Source organism: Ochotona curzoniae, unplaced genomic scaffold (genome assembly GCF_017591425.1).
Source record: "Ochotona curzoniae isolate NIBS_2020 unplaced genomic scaffold, NIBS_Ocur_1.0 scaffold_4505, whole genome shotgun sequence".
Classification (NCBI taxonomy): domain Eukaryota; kingdom Metazoa; phylum Chordata; class Mammalia; order Lagomorpha; family Ochotonidae; genus Ochotona; species Ochotona curzoniae.
In genome coordinates this window covers 29,347,462-29,370,479 of record NW_024467118.1, presented here as the reverse complement: position 1 = coordinate 29,370,479, position 23,018 = coordinate 29,347,462, and the positions used below count along the sequence as shown (strand labels likewise).

The 23,018-nt window shown below is 37.5% G+C and overlaps 1 protein-coding gene across 8 annotated transcripts in view; it reads left to right on the top strand.

The window, feature by feature from the left end:
• The window catches only part of FRYL (FRY like transcription coactivator), a 229,735-nt gene that overhangs the window by 139,539 nt on the left and 67,178 nt on the right, over positions 1–23,018 (top strand). For 6 of the 8 annotated variants that reach the window (XM_040966429.1, XM_040966422.1, XM_040966424.1 and 3 more), the window contains 13 exons: positions 1,103–1,201; positions 2,154–2,255; positions 5,160–5,204; positions 7,826–7,929; positions 8,114–8,222; positions 9,319–9,405; positions 11,595–11,766; positions 12,198–12,330; positions 15,048–15,155; positions 18,786–19,023; positions 19,923–20,105; positions 20,324–20,410; positions 21,707–21,975. In XM_040966429.1, the coding sequence (XP_040822363.1) occupies positions 1,103–1,201; positions 2,154–2,255; positions 5,160–5,204; positions 7,826–7,929; positions 8,114–8,222; positions 9,319–9,405; positions 11,595–11,766; positions 12,198–12,330; positions 15,048–15,155; positions 18,786–19,023; positions 19,923–20,105; positions 20,324–20,410; positions 21,707–21,975 (1,736 nt within the window). The remainder of the gene's footprint in view (positions 1–1,102; positions 1,202–2,153; positions 2,256–5,159; positions 5,205–7,825; positions 7,930–8,113; positions 8,223–9,318; positions 9,406–11,594; positions 11,767–12,197; positions 12,331–15,047; positions 15,156–18,785; positions 19,024–19,922; positions 20,106–20,323; positions 20,411–21,706; positions 21,976–23,018) is intronic. The other 2 variants (XM_040966427.1, XM_040966426.1) reach the window with 1 other exon arrangement.

Here is a 23,018-nt window from a genome sequence, read left to right as displayed (position 1 = left end):
AGGGAGGCTAGAACTCTGAAGTCAAAGTGTTCTGAGGGCTGTCAGCAAGATCATATTCACGTGGTTTCATGGAATTCTGGTGTTCTGGATCCGTAGCAGCATCCCCTTGATTTCTGTCTCCACTTTTATGTGACATTTTTCTTGTGTTCACCAACCCCTTACCCTACCTTAATTTTCCATGAACTGTTTCCAGAGAAAGTCATATTCTGAGGTACGTGGGGTCAGGACTTCAACGTAACAGTTTCGTGGGGTGACACAGTTCCACCTCTAACAGCAAACCTCCACACCCACTGGTAGTTCCTTCTGCCTGGAACATTCCTTGCCCTCCATTCATTATACACTCACATGTAATCTGTGTGTCATCCCTCGCCTGTGCACAAGGAGTACAAAATAGACCTGTGCTACATAGGCAGCAGAGCAGCAAGGGCTATATAAACTATGTCATGAGTCAAGTGCAGAAAGTACTGTGCTGCCAAGACCTATCCTCGGGAGAGAGGGGATGAGCATTGCTGGAGTGTTGGAGGCTTCAGTATGTTATAAGGAATGTGATTAGCAAAGGCCTTCACTTTAAAGAAATGGAGACAGTTGGCAAAAATGAGACGAATGTGAGAGGCTGTCTCAGGAGAATGAGCTTTAAAGGCAGAAGAAGGATGAGCATTCTTTGATGTGTTCTAAGGCCCCCAAGGGAGCCAGCACAGGGACGCAGTAGTTGGAGACAAGGCAGCAGAGGTTAGAAGGGAGGCTTTTGCAGGGTTTTTGGTAATTTAGGCAAGGATGACCTTAGATGTTACTTCTTTGGGAGTTTTGCTAGGGGCCTCTTCTGAGGGCTCCAAGAGCAGAGTTTGCACTCAGAACACCTATTATTCTGTGTACTCATTGCCTGCTCACTTGCTTGAATTCTCTGTTCTCTCAGGACTGGAGCCAGGTTGATTTAAGGCTTATTGACTTAAGGCTTGGTTTGGTCATATGGCACATTATAACACTTCAGGGAGAACCTCTGTGAATTATTAACCCTTTTTAAACCTTATAGAACACTTTGTAATCATGTATGGCTTCATGTCTGTGACCATTGTCTTTCTGTTTGCATTATCTTTTTATCTAGGCTGTTAAAAATGAAGTGAATGTTCCTTGTTTGAAAAATTTTGTGGAGATGCTGTATCAGACTACTTTTGAACTGAGCTCCAGAAAGAAGCATTCACTGGTACTGAGAAACATTTCAAAACTTTACATATTTAATTCATTTTTAGTATTTTTAATTTAGTAGGGATTTAGGAGAATTAGGAAATTTGAAATGATAAATGCCCAGAAATAGAATAATGCAATGAAAGATTTTACATATGGCAGCTTCTCTTGCTATATTTTATGCCTGCTGTTCTTAGTTTTACTAGCTCTGTATTTAAATGAGTTTTCAGACTTCCTTCTAGGTGTTTTATCTCTTGACAAGTGCATTAAATTATGTATTAAAATATAAATGGAATACAAGTTTACATTTTTGCTATAGGTGCCATTGTTTTTTCATTTATAATTAGTTGTGTGAAAATTACTTACTTTTTCTGAGAGATGGAAAGAAACAATGAGGGCCCCTGTTTTCTGGCTCACCTCCTAAGTGTCCTAGCTCAAGCCAGAAGCTTGGAATTCAGTCCATAGCTATTATGTGACAGACAGAGATCCCACTGTTTGAGCCATTAGCTGGTACCTTCCTGGGTGTGCAGTAGCTTGAAGTTGGAATGGGAGCAGAGCTGGACCCCAGTATGGGATGTGGGCATGTCAGTTTGTATCTTAACAGCTACACCAAATGCCCACCCCATAAATTTTAAAGATTTATTTATTTTTATTGGAAAATCAGATATACAGAGAGAAAGAGAAACAGAGAGGAAGCATGAATGGCAGACTGCTCTGTGATCCCAGAGCCTGGGTTCAAAGCACAGTGGTAGATGAGGGAAAAGCGTGCTCTGATTCAGCATGATGGCTTATCGGACTTTTCTTAAAGGAAATTCATCCATTGTCCTCTGTTAGATTTTATTTCTTATTACAAATGGATTAAACTTTTTTTTCTTTGGTTCGCTTGTTCATTTCTGAAACTCAGTGAAGTATAAACTTACCAGTCTAGCACTTTTCCATATATAATTTTCTTTTTTCTCTATCTCTTATAGGCTTTATATCCGCTAATTACCTGCCTTTTATGCGTCAGTCAAAAGCAGTTTTTTTTAAATAACTGGCATATTTTCCTACAAAACTGTTTGTCACATTTAAAGGTAAGAAGTAATCATGTTCCTGACCTATAATTACTGCTGGTGATTTATTCATTTATGCGCATATATTGAACAGCGTGTAATAAAACTCATTACCTGTGCTACATTTGAATGGTAATACTTTGCTCCATTTGCTGTGTTTATTTCTTCTCAAAGGACTCATGTGTAGACTAGTTTAAAGCCTTAATCTGAGAATTTACCTTGTATTAATACAAAATTGTATATTCTCCATGATTACTTGTATTGTCTTAGGTCTGGAAATATCTGCTTTTTAAAATTTCGTAGTTAGTTTCTAACAGATTGAATGTGATTTGTAGATGGAACTCTTAATTCAACAGAATTGCAGGGTATTTATTTAATAAAACTCTTCCAATACTTTTGTTTAGAGCAAACTCTGTAATGTCAAGTCTAAGCAATATGAGAAAAAGCTTTTGACAATAAAATATCTCTAAAAACACATTATGAAAGTAAGCCTAGCCAACCCTCAAAGCAGAGTCCTGGATGCACAAAGATGGCCGAGGCCCAGAGATGACCAGCACTCAGGTGAAGGGCCATTTCTTAGTAACAGCTGCTTAGCGCATCCATCTTCAGTCTGTTTTGTGAACATAACTGAGAGAGATGGAAGAGTTCTTTTCTTCTTCGAATGCTATGCTAGCAGAATACTCTTTTGTTTTTCCCTTCCTGAGTGGAACACATACTGGGGCCCAGAATGTGGAATCCTCATTTGCATGTCTCAAGGAAGCTCCGTTTGAATATTCTTTTGATGTTCAAACATAGTTATATGAGTCTATTTGAATATTTACTTACAAGAAACAAACATTTGTAGACATGACATTTCATTTCTTGTTTTTACTTTGTTGTATTTGAGACTGAAAACTTTATATTTTGAAGATAATATAGCTGAGGCATGAATATATTATGTAACCTGTGTCCGTTGTAATGATCTGATAGAACTGGTTTCTCCTTCCTACTTCAGGAATGATCCGTAGGATGTTATCCTATAAATATTTCTCATGATTTGGGCTAATATTTTCGAATATTTGGTTTACTATTAAGGTTCATAGAGAATATTTATGAGTCTTGGGAAAATGTTTTTCCTCCTAGATATATATATAGACAGTACTCATGCTTAAATGAGAATTGATATACACTCTGCTTTAGTTATGAAAATTCCTAGGAGCAAATCATGCTGATAAAACTCTGTCATGCAACCAAGAAACAAATTGTATTTAACAAATGATATTATACTGGTTTCTGTATTTTGATAATTTATATAGGTATACATACCAAAAGGGAATTCATCAATTTCTGAGTTGTATGATTCTCATACTTAAAATAGGATATTGTTGAGGCCTGCATTTAAGCGTTTTCAGAAGGTTGCTTTGTCCCATGACAGTTCATACTTTTCTGTTGCTTGTTGGAATTTTTTTTATATATATATATACGTTTTCACCTAACATATTTGCAATACTTTCGCAGTACCTTAACTTTTTTTTGTGGTCTTACGGCTTTAATTTAAAATGCTTTGTTTTCTTTGAACCCTTCCCTCCTGTTAAATATTTCTGACATATTGTCCATTTTCATTAATGGCTATGTCAACCTGCCAGTCTAAAGGAGATAAGAGCCACTTAGCATGAGTAGTTGGAGTATAATTGTCTTGGCATTAACCCTTAACTTACATTAAGGCTCTATTCAGCAGAAATTATATCAATTTCTCCTGTCAAGTTTTAGATAATGTGGCTATTTTACATAGTTGAGCTAAGACATCAGCCATTCTCAGGCAAAATATTCTAGTTATCTCCTGTAACAGTTACACACTTATCTGTTTAATATGAGCATATGGATACTATAGACTCAAGAGGTAGTTTTACCTAAATTGATTCTTTTATGAAATTCATGTACTTTCTAGGTTTCAGGAAAAATCTGAAATATTTTTCCATTTATTAGACCCATTTATTATGATGTCTTTTTATTAAAATTTAGTAGATACTAGGAAGATTCTCTAAATATTTATTTGTGTTATATTCTCTAAATTATCTCTAATTTAATTTTCACCATGTCTGAGGGTGAAAAGAATAAGCAACCAACATTTAAGGAGCCAGTAGTTATAGAAATAGAGTTGCTTCCAGATTCGTTCATTTATATAATTCTGGCCCATCATTCTGCCTTGGAATGGATTGTAAGGAATGTTGCTACACTGAATATTTTCAGAAAACATTTTTGGTTATAATTCTGTAAAATTAAAGCTGTTATTCTCTGGAACCATAAGAATAAATATGATGAATTCTCAAGACACTCTAAGATACTGCAGCTTTTAAGAAATTGCCATACCAGCTTTCTAAGTTGGTAACCATGAAATATGGGCTTTTATTCCTTTATACCCATAAGTATCATGTGAGAAAGTCTCCCTTTATTTTCAATGAAGTAGTAAATTTTTAAATTTAGAATTTGGTAGTTTAACATTTTTTATTTTTATATCAGTTTGGGAATTTATTTGGAAAAAAGATCTAAAGTTTCTGAAGAATTTTCAACAGTATTATCAGAAGGATAATAACAGTAAACATCACACACAAGAAATGTAAATATTTTTTCCATATACACTATGCTTATTTTCTTTTAAAAAAATTACATTTCTTACAGTTCACAAGCAACTCTTTTAGAGAAAGAATTAGAGTCTTGGAAATTTAACTTTTTTTTTCCAGTTGGAGTACTGTAGGCATGTCCCATGTTCTCCAAATTGTGGGATTTGTCCTTTACTTAATGTTTCTGGCCACTGTCTTGGACATTTCAAATTTCTCCTCAATAGAGACCTTGGTGAAGACCTGTCTTGTGTTGTGCTTATTTTCATCTAACATGCATGTGCTGCATCTCATGTTTATGTTTGCTGTCTCACATTGCTTTATTTAGATGCCATCTAACAACAGTATCAGAAAACAGATAGAAACACTCCAGGTGAGTTGGGTTGACCTCACAGAGTTAAATACTACTTTGTTTCCTGTAAGTGTGACCAGTTTTTTCCTTTGCCAATTGTTGCACTGCATGCATTCATTCAGATATGCTTCTAGTATTATAAAAGAGGGATAGCCCACAGCAACTGCATTCTTCAGAAGGTTCAAAATTAAAAAAAAAAAATTCAGTTTTATTTCATTTGAAAGGCAGAAGATTTAGTATTAATGAGGCCTAAGAGGAATATAAGAAATAGAAATGATACTGAATGCTAATTTTTTTTTTTTTTTTTACCAAAACACATCCAAAGCCTTTTCCAATGAAGGAGACAATTACAGGTTTTCAATATAATTTTGATGAGGGAGTTTTTTAAACATTTATCCTATTGATTTGGATTTTAAACAAAATTTTGTAAGTTCACTGCAGAAAAAATTGAAGAAAAATATAAGACGATTGATACTGAAGGTCATATATGATCATGTAGGCACTTACTTAGGAAAAGTTGCTGTGTAAAATAGAATTTCAGTATTTTTGATGTATAATTTTTCTTGATATCTTAACATTTTGATGCAAAGTTGTATGCTCACAAAACCAATTGAAGCAAGTTTTTAAAGACTTTATCTTGTAGTACTTTTAGGTTCACTAATAAAATTAGAGGATGCCCCTCACACACAGCCTCCCACATCTCAACATCCCCTACCAGAGTGCTGCATTTGCTACAATGGCTGAACCAGCATTGCTACCCAAAGGGTTCATCTGGTTGCCGTGCATTCTGTGGGCTTGGACAATTATTATAGAGGGTCTTGAAAAGGTTTGTGGAAAATGTATTTCATGCAAAAGAAAAAACATGGGTTTCAAAATTTCTGCACCAGATAAGCTTATCTTTAATTTCATTTTCCCACAAATCTTTTGAAGTACTCTTGGATCACAATGTAAGTACACAGTGACCATCTCAAACAGGGTATCCTCCTGCTCAGAGAGTCCTCTCTCTGTCTCTTCATCCGTCTTTATCTTCGCAATTCCAGACTCCAGTTGTGACTTGATGTCTGATAAATTAAATAATTGAAAGTTAAGTTAGTACAAAAACTTGATTAAACATGCAGCACACATACATTCTATGTTACTTTAGTGTATTGGCAATGGAAAGCTACCTGGAGAGGATGCTTAGTATTAGGAATCCTAATGGATCTGGCAATGAAGAGGGTGATTGATACTTGAGGAAATAATCAATGGAGTAATTGATTTTTCATTGTTCATCCTGCTAAATCTCTATATAAGTACATTTTTTATCAGATATATCTTTTTTAGGAAAAAAATCGTTTGCTGTTTTGCATTGCTTTTAATCATATAATGTCCATTAATATATATCGTAAAGAAAGATGCATAAAATATTCTAAAATATATTTTAGAAAATATTTGTAAATCGCCATATATATAGTGTTTAATAATCATATCTTGCAAACCAAAAATTTATATAATAATTTGGTGTCTTACAACCAATCAACAGATGTATAATGAGTATTTTTTTTAAATAAAGACCATGATTAGCTACATTTGCAAAATTCAGAGTTAAAGCTCATGACATGATTATGGTCATTTAAGAACGTCAATTCTTGTTATAGCTAGAATGAAAGAATTTGCTGCTCAAATTGTAATTAATATGTAATAATTGCCTGATTTTAATGTAATAAATAATAAGTACATTAATGTTCTGATTCTAAACTTAAAGGAATTACACATGACACTTACTAGACCACTGAACATGTGCAAGGCACTGCTCCAAGTGATCCACAGATACTTGCGTCCTTCATCTGTGAGGCAGGTGCCATGATTTCTCCCTTGTGGAAATGAGGACATGTTTGCATTGTAACCAGTGTCCAGGGTCAAGGCTTTACATGTGACACCAGCGCCCACTTTGTTTCTATGAGTCCATGTGCTTGACTCTTTATGTTTCATAAGGGTGCATACTCAGGACTACTTTGCTTTACTTCATGAAGGCACATGAGTGTAATTCTGCTAATGTTTTCCTTTTTCTTCCTGCCTCTGGGCTGCATGTGAATTATTCTAATCTGTCTTTATGTCAACACAGGACACTTCGGAAGTTCATGATATAATAGAGATCAATATTTTGATGCAAAAACCTTTTGAAATCCATGCATGTTTTTTTCAAAATGTGTATTTTCCTTGAACTTTTTAAAGACCTCTCCAACCGTATTAAATGAAGTATTAAGTAAACTAATGTGTGTGTGTATATATATATATATGTATGTATACTACATATATTATTTTAGACTCCTGGAAAGATTAAAATATTTCTATATTTCTATATTAGTAAAGAAAAAAGGAGGACTCAGAATTTCCTTAGGTGACTTTTATATAAGCTATCAGTAGGGATTCAAGAAGTTTGTGGACAAATGAGATGATTAAAAAAGAAATGGGCATTTCCCACAATTTCCCACAGACTTTGGACTCGACACTTAAAAGAAATGTGCCTGCATATTAACACCTGTTTTAGATTAATACACAAAAGATGGATGAAGGCTGTTAGTTATTAGGAATGTATCTGATTTCAAATGATGCCAAGCATTTTTAATACGTTTATTTTTTTCTCTCTTGTCTTTAAACAGAATAAAGATCCGAAAATGTCTCGAGTTGCACTGGAATCCTTGTATAGATTGTTGTGGGTTTATGTAATTAGAATAAAATGTGAAAGCAACACTGTAACTCAAAGGTGAGTGCCTTTGTTTTGTATTTAAAATATTCCCTGACAATTCACATTAATGGAATTTTAGTTAGATTTCTAAAATATCTATTGTAACAATATAATTCTCCTGACCTATTATGCAGAATAGAAAAGAAGCTTTTGGCCAATATAAATGTCTTACTCTCACTATGATTAATCATTTTTCCTGTAGTCGTCTTATGAGCATAGTGTCAGCACTTTTTCCAAAAGGCTCCCGAAGTGTGGTTCCTCGTGACACACCTCTCAACATATTTGTGAAGATCATTCAGTTCATTGCTCAGGTGAGTGCATTTACTCATAATACAGTCATATGTACCTATGAGCATAGGAAAATGCAGAATTCATGAATGAATTGAAAGTTGACTTGGGGACAAAAACTTTGAAATCTATCCATACAGGGCCTTTTGGACATCTTGTGGAAAATGTGTATTATGCAAAAAAAAAAAAAAGCATAGATGTCAAAATCTTTTTACACCAGGTCAGAAACCCAGACTGAATTCCAGGCTCCCAACTTCAGCCTAACCCAGCCTTGGCTAATGCAGGCATTTGCGGACTAAACCAGTGAATGCAAGATCTCTGTCTCTGTGCCTTTCAAATAAATAAGCACATTAAAAATAAAAACAGGACCAATCAGGTTAAGCCACTGCCCACTGCTCGCATTGCCAGCATCCTATTATCAGAGCCCCAGTGGCAGTCCTGGCTGCTCTTCTCCCACTCCAGCTCCCTGCTAATGCACCTGGGGAAGCAGCAGAAGATGGCCCAGGTGCCTGGGTCCCTGCCATCCGTATGGGAGAGCTGAATGGAGTTAATCCCGGCCAGCCGCTGAGTATCATGGTTATTTGGGAAGTGAGCCAGCAGATGAAAGATCACTCTCCCTTTCTCTGTCACTCTACCTTTCAAATAAGTAAAATACCCTTATATATAAAAAACAAATAAATAAAAAGAAAAACTTTGGAAAAAAAATGTACATCCTTGGAAATAGCAGATAATGTACAAAGTGCTTGGATTCCTGACTCAGATGTGGGAGACGCACATTGAGTTTCTGGCTCCAGTCTTTGGCCTGATGCAGCCCTGTCTGTGGTAGGTGTTTGTGGAGTGAGTCACCCATTTCTCTCCCCACCTCTCTGTCACATTGCCTCTCAAGAAAAAATTTTTTGAATGTTACCCTGTATATTTGGGTGTTATCTGGTAAAAAAAAAAAATATGTATATATAGAGAAAAGGCATGTTTTAATTCATGAAATTTTTTTTTCAGCTAGATTTCTGTACCTCTCAGGACACAAACTTGTGTTGTTAGCATTATATGTGTAATTCTTAGTATTATACCTGACATACAATAACAAGTTTAAAAATTTACTAATTGCTTTGTTTTTCCTAGGAACGTTTGGATTTTGCAATGAAAGAAATCATATTTGATCTTCTTAGTGTTGGAAAATCAGCTAAAACTTTCACCATTAATCCAGAGGTAAAATGTATTATTTATAATTTAATAATATGTTTCCATATGTTCTTTAATTTTTGAGGATAGTTCCTGGATCAGAACTCTTAAATCCAAATTCTAGCTGTACTTTACTACAGTGTTTATTCTACAATGTTTCTAGTTCTAGTTCTACAGTGTTTATTAACTACGATGTTTATTCTAGTTGTGTGGCCCTGTCATTCTCAGGTAAACTGTAATTTGCTCTTCAGACATTACCTTTTCAGAATATTTCAGAGCATCTTAGTAATTGCTTATGGAATGTAGTGACATTTGAGATTTTAGAAAAGCACAAGGAGAGTCTTTTGCTGGTCTTTATTATATATAAATAAATCCTAAAACATATGTTTATGTGGTTAAAAAAATGGTGGAGAAATATTTAAGATTTTCATTTGAAGGAGTTTTGAAACAGGTTAGTAATTATTTCTGCATTTCTGAAGTAGGGAAATAGAACTTTCTGTAGGCAACATGCTTGCCATGCTGGAAGCAATAAAAATGGTAAAACTGAAAACATTTTCCTAACTATCCATTTTAAAAAGATATTCTCTCCACTGGTTGAGCTTACTTCTGAAAGGGAGTTATCTTGCTCAAGTAAGTGCTGGGTAGGGAGGATGATCACTGGGATTCCTTTATTAGGATTATCTTCTGCTCTTTTCAGGAATCTGTTTAAGTTTTGAGACATGGCTTAGTCAAAGTCAAGGAAGATTATTCATTTAGTCACTGATCAGATGTTGCAGAGTGCTATAACAGAACGTGCCAGTGAGGCAGCCTCTGTCCACCTGCCTGTGCTGGGCTGTTTCCTTCTTCCTCTTCCACACGCTCTCCAACTGTAAAATGTGGCCTTTGATATTTAGACTGCGGGAGGGTACTAGTACTATATCACATGAAATGATGAGTAAGCTTAGTCTTATCTAGATTACAATAATATGTAAGTAAAGTTTTATCCCCCCCACCCCACCCCCGTAACCCAGTGGACTACTTTGCCTATTGTGATGCAGTAGTCTACTTTAGAGACCAGCCATACAGGTCATAGATTATGCCAACTTGCACTGGGATATTGATGGTGCACAGAGACTATCCACTAAGAAAAGAAACACAGGGAAAGAACCCAGTTTTGGGAGATGATAATATGTTTGGTTTGGACATGAGTAAGCTGAGGTACCTTCTTGACATTCTAGTTAGAAATACTAGACGGATCTGGGGTTCTAAGCAGACAAGAGGGGCTAGCCTTAAAATCTGTAGCTTTCTTAAAAATTTACATACACAGTAAGTACATGAACTTTGTTAAAATTTTGTTAAGACACATGGATTTATAAACTCAAATAATACTTTCTTTTAAAAAGTGTAACTTGTGAATCTGTTTTGGGTGGCAAAATTGAAGCTGTATAAATGTTTGAACTTGCTTTGGGAGAGAATACATAGGAGAAGGCAGCCTAGAAGGACCATTCATTGAGACATTTAATATAGGTCATGAAAGGTAAGCCTAAAATGTGGGTACGGATGACAGCCAAATATGACACAGAATTTCCAAGGAAGGCAGTGTTTCAGTGGCCATACTGCTGAAAAACCAATAGGATACTGCAAAAAGACTCCCCCACCCCCGCAAGCCTGAGCAACAGGAGGAGTGAGAGTTAGTGCAGACAGGTGCCATGTGGAGGGTTTCTTCCATTAAAATAGTTGATTATAGTTAAGAGAATTGGGGTGTGTTCCAGTGAAAATGAAATGTTAAAGATGTGAAAGGGGAAGAGATTAATTGATTATATAATGTTCCAGAAAAATACAAGAACAGATGGGATTTTTGTTAGGGAGACCATCACACCCTAGGCTATAACAAAGCAAAAGGAAGAGGTGCAGATAAATGTAGACCAGCTTAATTCATAGAGACTGGGCAAGGTTGGTGATTTTTTTTTTGTCTTGCTGTGAGTAGATGATAAGGCATATGCTTAGAGAGAGAGGTTAAGGGGAGAATGGCTCATTGTTGTAGAATGGAAGAGATTGGATACAATCCAGAGGGCTTGGGCCGAATGTGGGAATTTAACAGGAAAGCAATCTGTAAAGCCTGGTTACACGTGTTGGCCAAGAAGGTTAATCTTCCTTCCATCCCCCCAATCCCACAATGTTAGCAGATGAGGTATTTCTGACACTGAAAAAGGTAATTCTGATTTCTTCCTCTGAAGAGAATGAACATAGGCCTTAGAGTCTTCCTCGTGATAGCAGACAGTTTGCAGCAGAAAGATGGGGAGCCACCCATGCCAACCACGGGAGTTATTCTGCCCTCAGGAAACACTCTCCGGGTCAAGAAAATTTTTCTCAACAAAACCCTGACAGATGAAGAAGCAAAAGTCATCGGTTGGTATCAGCGAGTATCATTTCTCTGTAATCAATCAACTCTAGAGCTGTTTTATGAAAGTTGCAATTAAATAGAAATTATATGTATTTGCCTAATGCAGTTGTTTTAGTGTGTAGAGCAATGTCAAATGAGTGTATTTCTGATCATGTGTAATTGTTCATATTAAGAGTCTTCTGGTAAACCATTGTCTTCTCACATTTTTATTGCATTCTTTTCTGTCTTCAGATTAATTTTAGTTCCCAATATAATTTTTGCACAATTACTGTGCTATCCTGAAGCTAATCATATGGGAGAGTAATACAGCACAGCTCCTTATGTGAGAATGACATGCTGATGGCATTTAAAAATGAATAGACTTTTATTATAGAAAGCAACTAGATATTCGTCTCACTGCTAACATTTTATAACTGAGGGTTTTTTCCCCCTCCAGGAATGTCAGTTTACTACCCTCAAGTAAGGAAAGCATTGGATAGCATCCTCCGACATCTGGACAAAGAAGTTGGGAGACCAATGTGTATGACTAGTGTGCAGATGTCTAACAAGGAACCTGAAGATATGATTACGTATGTAGTAAATTATTTACCTTCTCTGCTACTTCAGTTTTTATGAAAGAGTGCAGATGGTTGAGTCTTGCTTACCTGTCTCATTATTTTTCCATCTGGAGTTCGCCCATAGCCCATCTGCTGCAATTTTTAGTGCAGTGGTTTCTTTTTTTCCATATCACTCAATTTTTATTCTTTAAAGGGCTGTCAAGCTTACATAGATAGTAGGAGTCACACTGGGTCCTAGTGCAGCTTGTTGCCTATTTGACAAGGCCCTACACGTAGTTGATGACTGATACAGAAATCCAAGTACCACCCCAGACAGATTCATTGAACCAAATAGATGCTCTGACTTCCAGAGCTATGATAAATAATATGTATTTTTAAAATCTTGAAAACAAACCGCTGTTTTTGCCTGCTGGGAATCTGAAGAGAGAGAGGGGAAAATGGAAGGAGGTATTTTCTTAGAGATGGGACCTCATCCCCTCACTCCCAGCCTTGTCATGATTCACCACTATAACATCTTTCTCCCTTATTGTTCAGGGTTTCCTCCAAAGTGGTGCATTCTATGGCAAAGGTATGTCTTATTCCCTAGAAGACATCTATGTTCATTCTCTGTAAGGTGGAAAATATTTTTGGGTATTAATATTTGCGTAACAGGTTTTAGAACACCAAATTGGACATCCAATCTCTCCATGTACTTAATATGCAGTTGGTATAGATTGTTGTGTACTAGTGTCTCTGAGGGTCCCTTTAATGTGAACTGTTTTTGCATATAGAACTTCCATGGGAATCTCCTCTTTTCCCAGAGCCACTTGGCTTATTTCTGTTGCTAAACTGGCTTCTAGGCACGTCTTCTCACTGTCCATGTAGCTTCTTGCATGGGATTAGCATTGCCACCCTTACCCAGTCAGCTGTTTCTTCTATGACTCCATTACCAATCTGTTGACATTTCACTTCCACTGTGTTAGTCTTGTATTTTTCAGATATAGAATACCCCTGCAATGATTAGGCACACCAATTGAAAATGCAGATCTTATTACTTATACACAGCATGCTTGGCAGCTACACACCCAGAGATCAGGAGGCACCTGGAAAGAGGGAGAAAGGAACCTAACCTGTGCCTGCTCCCCCTCCCCTTTAACAGATGTAGGGTCTTGCCCAAACTGGTATCCCTCAGGCAGGTGGGTTGAAAGCAAAAATGACCTGAATGCCAGGAGGTGGCACTGTGACTTAAAGGTAGTCCCTTCAGTGTAGCTGAAGGGAAACCTGTGCCTTGGTAGCTGCATGTAGCATGGGAGACTGTCACCAAGAGAAGATTATGCAGGCATCTGGATGAGGCAGAATGGTGGGGTGGGCAGTAGGTAGAACTAAAATCAGTCAAGGCTGACTAAGCTATGCTTCCGGTATGAAAAGTTAAACGTGTAAAATTGACACTGAGGCAACCTGAAGTTGTAAGAATTCACACATAATGATGTCCCTTTTCCTTTCTTTTACTTTCCATACTACCAAGTTTGTTAGGCAGTTCCCTCTTGTGATTTGTCAGTAGGAGACGGGCAGGCGGTGCAGTTGCACATCTTGTGTCTGAAGCAAACAACAGATACGCAGGGACGCGAAACGCGCATCACATTATTGAAGAAAATAATGTGATCAGGCACTGATCACAATGGAATCTATGACTCTCACAGTGTTTTATGGAATAAAGGACCAACAGGAAAAGTTTGTATATGCTGACACTTGCAGATGATGCGTGCCAACTAAAATTAGAATTGTGCTGTTGGGGACTGGTATCATAAGGGACTAGATACTTAAATAAAATTGTGGAATAGCTATTCAGCAATTCAATTTAATAACAGCAGCAATAATTGCTAGAATAAAATAGAATTATGTAAGTGAGGGTAATTCAAAATACTTGAGGAAAGTGGAATTCAAAGGTAAGCTCATTTTGGTATAATAACTTCTGAAATCCATGCCTAATAGAGGGATCCCCAAAATGTACATGGATATTGCATATGATGAAAAAACTATGTACAGATTTTTAACTTCCCTGGGGATGGTGGTGTAGTGGATTCATGCACTGCGTGAGATGCCCGCATTGCACACTGGAATACCTGACCCTGAGTCCTGCTCCTTCTGGTGCTCTTGGGAGGCACAGGGGATGGCAGAAGCACTCGGTTTCCCCGAATCCACAGGAAAGAGCCACACGAGTCCTGGCTCCTGGTGTTGGCCGGGCCCAGCCATGACTGCTGCCTCTATCCCTCTGTCACTCTGCTTTTCAAATGCATAAATCTTTAAAATAAAATTTTAAATTTCTCATTTGTGTTTTTCCATGATCTCTTTGAAGTATCCTCATATCTGTGTTACACACAAAATAAGAATAAGTAAAACCAACAGCAATATATGAAAAAGACCCACGTGGCATACCAAATTAAGTGGGAAAAAAATTGTTTAATTTTATAGCCCCCCCAATAATCACTAATTGTTCAGTATTTAAAATCAATGTTATTTATTTTTGAAGATTTATTTATTTTTATTGAAAGTCAGATATACAGAGAGGAAGAGAGACAAAGAAGATCTGCCATCCGTCGATTCACTCCTCAAGTGGCCGTGATGGCCAGAGCTGAGCCAATCTGAAGCCAGGAGCTTCTTCCGGGTCTCCCAGGCGGTGAAAGTTTGGGTCTATTGTCTAGCATTTGTAACTAACTTCTTATCAAGTCTTATTGTGATATATTTTTCAGGGGAGAAAGGAAACCCAAAATTGATTTGTTTAGAACTTGCATTGCTGCTATTCCAAGATTGATTCCTGATGGTATGAGCAGAACTGATCTCATTGAATTATTAGCAAGGTAAGAGTTACTGTTTGCTATGTAATTTCTTTTTTTTTTTTTAAAGATTTATTTTTATTATTTTTTTATTGGAAAGGCGGATATACAGAGAGGAGAGACAGAGAGGAAGATTCTTCCGTCCGATGATTCACTCCCCAAGTGAGCGCAACGGGCCGATACTATGCCGATCCGAAGCCAGGCGCCTCTTCCAGGTCTCCCACGCAGGTGCAGGGTCCCAAAGCTTTGGGCCGTCCTCGACTGCTTTCCCAGGCCACAGGCAGGGAGCTGGAAGGGAAGCGGGGCCGCCGGGATTAGAACCGGCACCCATATGGGATCCCGGGTGTGCAAGGCGAGGACCTTTAACCACTTGCGCCACTGCGCCGGGCCCTGCTATGTAATTTCTTATGCCTTTGTATCAGCTTACATTTCAACTATATCTCTTACTATATTCACCAAAAAGGCTGAATTTGGGGAGAGCATTTAGCCTAGGGATTAAGCTGCCAGTTGTGATGTCCAGGTCCCTGAATTAGAGTACCTGTGTTTAAAACCTGTCTCTGGCTGCCGACTCCAGCTTGCCCCTAATATAAACCTTGGGAGAGGGTGGCGATCGCTCAGGTGGTTGCATTCCTTCCTCCCACATGGGTGAGCTGCATTCAGTTCTTGGCTCCCGGCTTCAGCATTTGTCCAGCCCGGTTGTTTGAGAACTGAATCTGTGGATGGGAGTTCTTTCTGTGTTTCTCAAACGTATGTATAGAGAAAGGGGCAGTAATGATGCATTTCAAGTCCTTAATTTGATTTACTTTCTAAACTCCCATCTTGACTCCTTAAGTGGTTTTTTAAACAAGATTTATGTATTTATTTTTATTGGAGAGCCAAATTTACACAGAGAGAAAGGTTTCCGTTGCTGGTTCACTTCTCAAATGGCCTCAATGGCCAGAGCTGAGTCGAACTGAAACCTGGAGCTTCCTCTGGGTTTCCTTGTGGGTACAGGAAACCAAAGACTCGGGGCATTCTCCACTGCTTTCCCAGGGCATAAAGAGGGAGGTGGATGGGAAGTGGAGCAGCTGGGACATGAACCAGCACTCATGGGTACAGGTGCTTGCAGGTAGAATCTTTATGCATTTTTAAATTCTAAATTTCTTCTAGATACTATACAATTCTGTTTTAGTTTCCTGTCATCCTGTATAATAAGAGCTTGAAGCATTACTGTTACACTTTGTCTTTTTAACCTATGGCATTATCAGTGCAAGATGATACCCAACTGGACCATTAACGACTGCATCTCCCCCTGTAGTCGGTTCTCTAACGTTTAGGGTTTTATTTTCATTACTTTCTGTTGTGATAGAAGCTGCACTGTCGGGGCACTGTAGTGTTTTGTTTGTTGGTTGGTTGGTTGGTTGATATTTTTTCTGTTTGCTCTACTGGGCGTGCCGTAACTACAAAATGAATGAGTAACACATCACCCAAACTTAAATGCCAAATAATTGAGGCTGAGGCTTACTGAAAACTGCTTTGCTGATGCCATTAGGGATTTCCTAAGTAAGGAGTCAAGAAAAAAAATTTTTTGTAGGTCCAGATAGGCAATATTTTAGGTCTCCGTCACAGATTCTTACCGCCTCATTGAAGTATGTTGAAGCAACACAAAAGTAACTGCATCACTGCATCCCTTCAGGCATATGGGAGGATTCAGCCTCTGAGCCAGTTTGTCAGCCCCTGTGCTAGATGACAAGTTCAGCAACTGTGATGGAAAGGCAGCACTTGATTGTGTTGGAAAGATATTTGCCAAACATTAATCACTAAGGCCTGAGTTAAATTCACAGTGATTAATTAACAGACTGCTCCAGGAATCCTTTATACCCCCTTCTCGAAAGCCACAAGCGTTTCATACAGCTATAAAGCACCTTACCCTGAACTGTTCTAGGTTGTATGCAGAGATGGGGTGGTAGCTGTGTCCTTCAAGAACTGTTACAAGGGGAGAAGAGAATTGCTTGGAGTCATTAGTCTGATAAATAAGTTTATCCCTTTCTCACTAGGCCTCTTAAATTTCTCTGTGAAATAGAATGTACAGCTTACAAAAGTTGAAGCCAACATCAAATTAGAAATATTAATCATAAACTTTGGGAGAGCAGCAAACTGCTGTTCGATTTTGCTCCCATTGCCCTACTCAACTAAGCTCCGCGCCACGTGTGTGGGTAGTCACTCCGTATCCCCTCCAGGATGATGCCGCCTGCAACAAACGGCACCAGGGCGGCTTAGTAGTAAAAGAGCCAACACCTAAACAGAGAATGACAGTTTCCTTTTTTTATTTACCTGTTTTTGCCCTTTGACATCTGTTTACTAGCTAATACATTGCAGAGGAAAAAGTGCATGATGAATTTGTAGACATGCGCTCTCTGATGAAATGTGTTTAGTAGCCAGCCTATGTTGTTCTCTACGCAACAGGTAGTTAAGTCCAGCATTTATATCCTGAATTGCAGAGAGGTATTCTACTTACTTTTATATATGTATAGTTTTAAGAGATGCTGGAAGAAATTTGAAGTCAACCTCATGGAATTCCGACATGCTTCTCTCCCACTGTATCTCCCTGGTGCCATCTTCACGGACACGATTGTGGGCTGAACATCCTTAATCATCTGGCCCTGCTTATTTCTAATGCGCTGCCTCTTTGTGCTTACTTCCGAATCTGCCTAGCTATCATACATTTTCTCTTCCATCTCATTGTCGACTGAAGGTTGGCTTTGTGAAGACCAGGACTGTGTTCACCAGAGTAAAGGCAGTGCTATTTCCTTTTTGCTAAAGTGCAGAACTTTCCTTTTCTGTCTTGGGTAATTCCAGCTTCCTGTCATGTAATTCTATCATATATCTGCAGAACCTGCTAATCTTAGCTTCCTCTTTCTAAGCTCTAGTGCTTTTGGTGTTATAATCAATCGCTAAAACAAACCTCAAATCAGAAACTTTCATTTGTAATGGTGAATTCACTGATATATAATGTCCAATGTCTTTAAATGATAATTTTATTAAAGCCTTTTATCTAACTTACATAGCCTTAACCTTGCTGAGGCCTTACATATTGAGTCTACACGTTCTCACTGGAGACTTCCGGCATTTATGATGTTACCCTTTAGTTTACTCTCACCTGCAAGAATTTCTCCTCAATTGAGTCCAATTTGATTTCTGTTTCCCTCATAGTCCTACAGATTGCATTTAACTAGCTTCAACAGCATGTAAGGAGTGATTAAACTAGGCCCTTTCCACAAGTAATAAAGGACTACACGAATGTGAGGCAACGCTAAGGTCTTGGGTGATTGAACATGACTTTTTATTGATTATAGGATAACAATGTGTATTTTAATAACAAAAGAAGTTTTAAGTGGAACATGTATTCTTTTCTAAAGTACAGTTGAATTGCAGTAAGCGTTATTCTGAATTATAGTAAACATCAGCTAAAATAAATAGAATCACAAGTGAATTTAAACAAATAAGTATTGGCTAGCACACGGATGAGTGCAGCACGCAAAAAAGTGAGCACTGGTTTCTGTTGTCTCCTCACAGAGCAATGCAGGGGACGCTGTAAGTTCTTAGTCTTAAATTTTAGATAGTAAAGCCATAGGAAAGGTTTTCAGGCTTCTAATGGAATTTTGTTCTTGGTAGGCTCACAATTCATATGGATGAAGAACTGCGTGCTCTGGCTTTCAATACTCTGCAGGCATTAATGCTTGATTTTCCAGATTGGCGGGAGGATGTTCTTTCAGGATTTGTTTATTTTATTGTTCGTGAAGTAACTGATGTCCATCCCACACTTCTTGACAATGCTGTAAAGATGTTGGTACAATTAATAAACCAGTGGAAACAAGCAGCCCAGATGCAAAACAAAAATCAGGACTCACAGGTACCAAATGATCTTTTTTTATTCCTTGTTGTATGTGGTGGTTTGAAAATGACAGGTGATGTTTTAATATGGAGACAATGTTCTTATACACTAAAAATTGTTTTACTTTCATAAAAATTCATGTAGTAAACATGTGTTTGTGTGTCTAACCATTCTAATTCATTCAGTAATAATTTTTTAGTGAGCATAGAGTCATGATAATTTTTATAGGTTTAGGTTATCTGCAGTTATTTTAAAAGATGGTATTTTAATAATATTTAGGAGTCTTCACTTTGTATCATTTGACTATATTAACCACATCATCAGACCCTGTTTCATGTATATAGTATCTGTTCCTTAACCCTATCAAGTGCTCAGATTGTTGCCTTATGATGATATTATAAATCATAAAGCCTTGGAGCGTCAGAGCTGGGCTATCTGAGCCAGCCCAGCTTCTCAACCTTTAATGAGCATACAAATCACTAGGGGCCCGAGCGTGTGTCTCTAATGAGATCCCAGGTGATGCCAGGCTGTTGATTCACATTTTGAGCCTGAAAGATAGAAACTAATCCCCTCATTTTTCATATGGAAACTTAGACAAAGATTGATTTACCTGTCAATTTAAAGGTTACAAAATAGTGAATGATAAAAGGTAGGTGCAGAATTTATATTTAGACTGCCAATGAGATGCTTTTTTCCCCCATTGGGTGTACTATTTTACTATAATGAACCCTATTGTATTTTTATAAACTGCATATTATTTAAATGGCTTGAGCAGGGCTGACCCTGTAGCCCTAATTTCTGTGGTTTACTTTATTCATTTTTACTGTTTTGCTGGAACTTTGCTATGAACATATTTTTTACTTTTTAAATTTATATTTATCTTTAATTTTGTCTTTAACTTGTATTTGTTATTCAAGCATGGTGTAGCTAATGGAGCTTCGCATCCCCCTCTGGAAAGAAGCCTGTATTCCAGTGTGTTCCATGTGGTGGAAGGGTTTGCACTTGTCATTCTCTGTAGCAGTCGACCTGCCACTAGGAGATTAGCCGTCAGTGTCCTTAGAGAAGTGCGGGCTTTGTTTGCACTTTTGGAAATACCTAAGGTAAGATTTAGGCATTTCATGTCATTGTCTACTGAAACTGACTAAAAACCGTTTCTTTATCCAGCTTACCTTTTTCTGTTATTACCTTGTAGGTTGAGTTTACTATTTAACGAAGTCTTCAGGCAGAGTCTAAACTATCCCCTTTGTAGCAAATAGTACTCATAGGGGTTTGGGTGATTTTCTTTAACATTCTTATTTCTAGACATCTTTTTTTGTAGGGTGATGATGAATTAGCCATAGATGTGATGGACAGACTGAGCCCATCGATTCTTGAGAGCTTCATACATCTCACGGGTGCCGATCAGGTAACTGCAATGACTTTGCTATGTTGTATTTTGGGACTGAAGAACGAAACACACACACACACACACACACACACACACACACACACACGCACGCATAGGAACTTCAGTTTCTTTAAAAATGTAATACATTATAAAAGGTAAAAATTACAAAGTGGAATTTTTTATGTTGTTAGTACTCTTTCCCATAGCAATAAAAGTAATTCTATCTTTGTCAAATTTGTTTTCCAACCTGAGAAGTTTCCCTTTAGTTTAATAGTATCATGGACTACTATTTGCTTTTGTTTGGGCATATAATATTTCTGTTAAAATGTTATGAGAAAATTGTTGAAATTCAAACCAAAAACTTGTACCTCACTAATGAAAAGATTTTGTTTGCTTTATCACTGAAGTTTAACAGCAATGAGTTAAGGATATGGTATTCTGTGTCAATATAATATGTCATTTGACTCATTCAGATTGAGAGAAGTATTTTCTATAAAGATAGTATGCAGAAAGTTTTTGAAAACTTTTAGTTTGCAAAAACAGCATCTATAGGTCACAGAAAGATTGAAGGAGTGACCAAAGAATCACTATACATTTTACTGCCTAAAATTTTTTTTGTTGTACTTTCAAATACCTTGACAAGAGATTTTCATGCTTTCTGCATAACCCTTGCTTCTTAGGAGTTACACACTGCCAAGGAGTTACTAATAATGATTTTAAATCAAAACGACTGTAGAGATTAAAAAAATTTTAGGTTATTAACTATCAGTAATGTGAAAAATCATGGATAATTTGCCCCTGGTACCTAAAAGCAGTGCTTCTTAAGTGTAACCTGGCTTCTGAAGGGAAATCTTTGTCTCTTCAATGTCAGAGCTTGACTATTACTAAACAGATAGTTGAGCCTGTGTGCATTTGGGAAGAGCTGCTTCTGCAATCTGCTCATCTGCACAAATATAGGGCACATCAGCCTTGGGAGGTAACTGCTCACTGTTAGCTCTCTGGCAGCCTTAGCACATCCATGAAAGTTGAGTGTTCATTTGTGAATTACTCAAAGCGCGGCTCTTAACCTTGATAATTCATAGATCCTTTTGAGAATAATGAGAAATCTCTGTCTAGAAAGCATGTATATATGCACATAACAACCTTTACATACAGTTTTCAAGAATACACTGCTACCTACAGCCTACCTCAGGGTTCACATCATCTTTGCTTCTAGAAATTATCACTAGACCATTTCCAGGTTAAAGCACTTGATATGACAAAACTTTGAAAGTTACTGAAATGTGCATTAATCAATTTTTTTTCTTCACATAGACTACTTTGCTATATTGCCCTAGCTCGATAGATTTACAGACATTAGCCGAATGGAACTCTTCTCCTATCAGCCACCAATTTGATGTGATCAGTCCATCACACATATGGATCTTTGCACATGTAACCCAAGGGCAAGACCCATGGATTATAAGTCTCTCCAGTTTTTTAAAGCAAGAAAATCTTCCTAAACACTGTTCTACAGCTGTGAGCTATGCTTGGATGTTCGCGTACACAAGACTTCAGCTCTTATCCCCACAGGTTGATATCAAGTAAGTTATTAGCAAATCTTAAAATGTATGGATGGTCGACTTTCATAATGTATTTGAGATGTGCCATAAAGTGGAAGTGCTACCAGTAATGTGGCATGTTATACTAATATCCTAAAGACATCAATTTTATGTAAGTTCTCGGTCCCTAGTGTGTGTCCACAGAATCTGTTATTAGATGAGCAAATTACGACGGGACCTGAAGGTGAGGATGGATATGGCCCCAGATAAGTTTGCATCTAAAGGATAAAAAATAGACGGAAATCAAGTTCGTGGCCCTACGTTTCTTCCTACAAGGAGCGTATACAGGAAGTTAGAAAGTCATAAAAGTATCGTAGATGAACTGTACAATGGAGACTAGCATACTGGGAAGTAGATATATTGCATTATTTGTCTCTACTCCTGAATAAAAGTAGGACTCCCATTGAAACATGAAACTATACCTTTACAGTGTGAGGCTAGATTTTCTACCTATGCCTATGTTTACCATGCCATGATACATTAAAATAGCAGCAAGTTAAACTTGGAACTGTTACTAAGGGACTACAGCTGTGATAATTTGAGGGAAACGATGAGAATGAAGGAGAGGGAAATAAAATAACTAAAATAAAATAAATTAGAAAATATATAAATCTTAAAAACAAAAAAGCTGCTGAGATTGTAGCACAGTGGTGAATAAGCTGCCTACTTGCATCAGGCATCCTGGTACACCTTGGTGCAAGTGCCAGCTGCTTGCTCTATTTCCAATCCAGCTTCGTGATAATTCTGGGAGAGCAGGAAAGATGGCCCAAGTGCCTACAATGCCCTGCATCCATGTGCGAGACCCGGACGGAGTTCAGGCTCCTGGGTTCGTGCCAGCCCGGATCTCACCATTGAGGCCACTTGAGAAGTGAGCTAATGGATTTCTCTGTCTTTCAAATAAATAAAGCTCTTTTTGAAAAAAAAAAAAAAAGTTATTAAATGCGGCTCAATAAAATGCTACATTTTGTCTCAGGAGCATTAGATAAGATAAAATAATCCTTTAAGATGCTTTAATTTTCACTCTA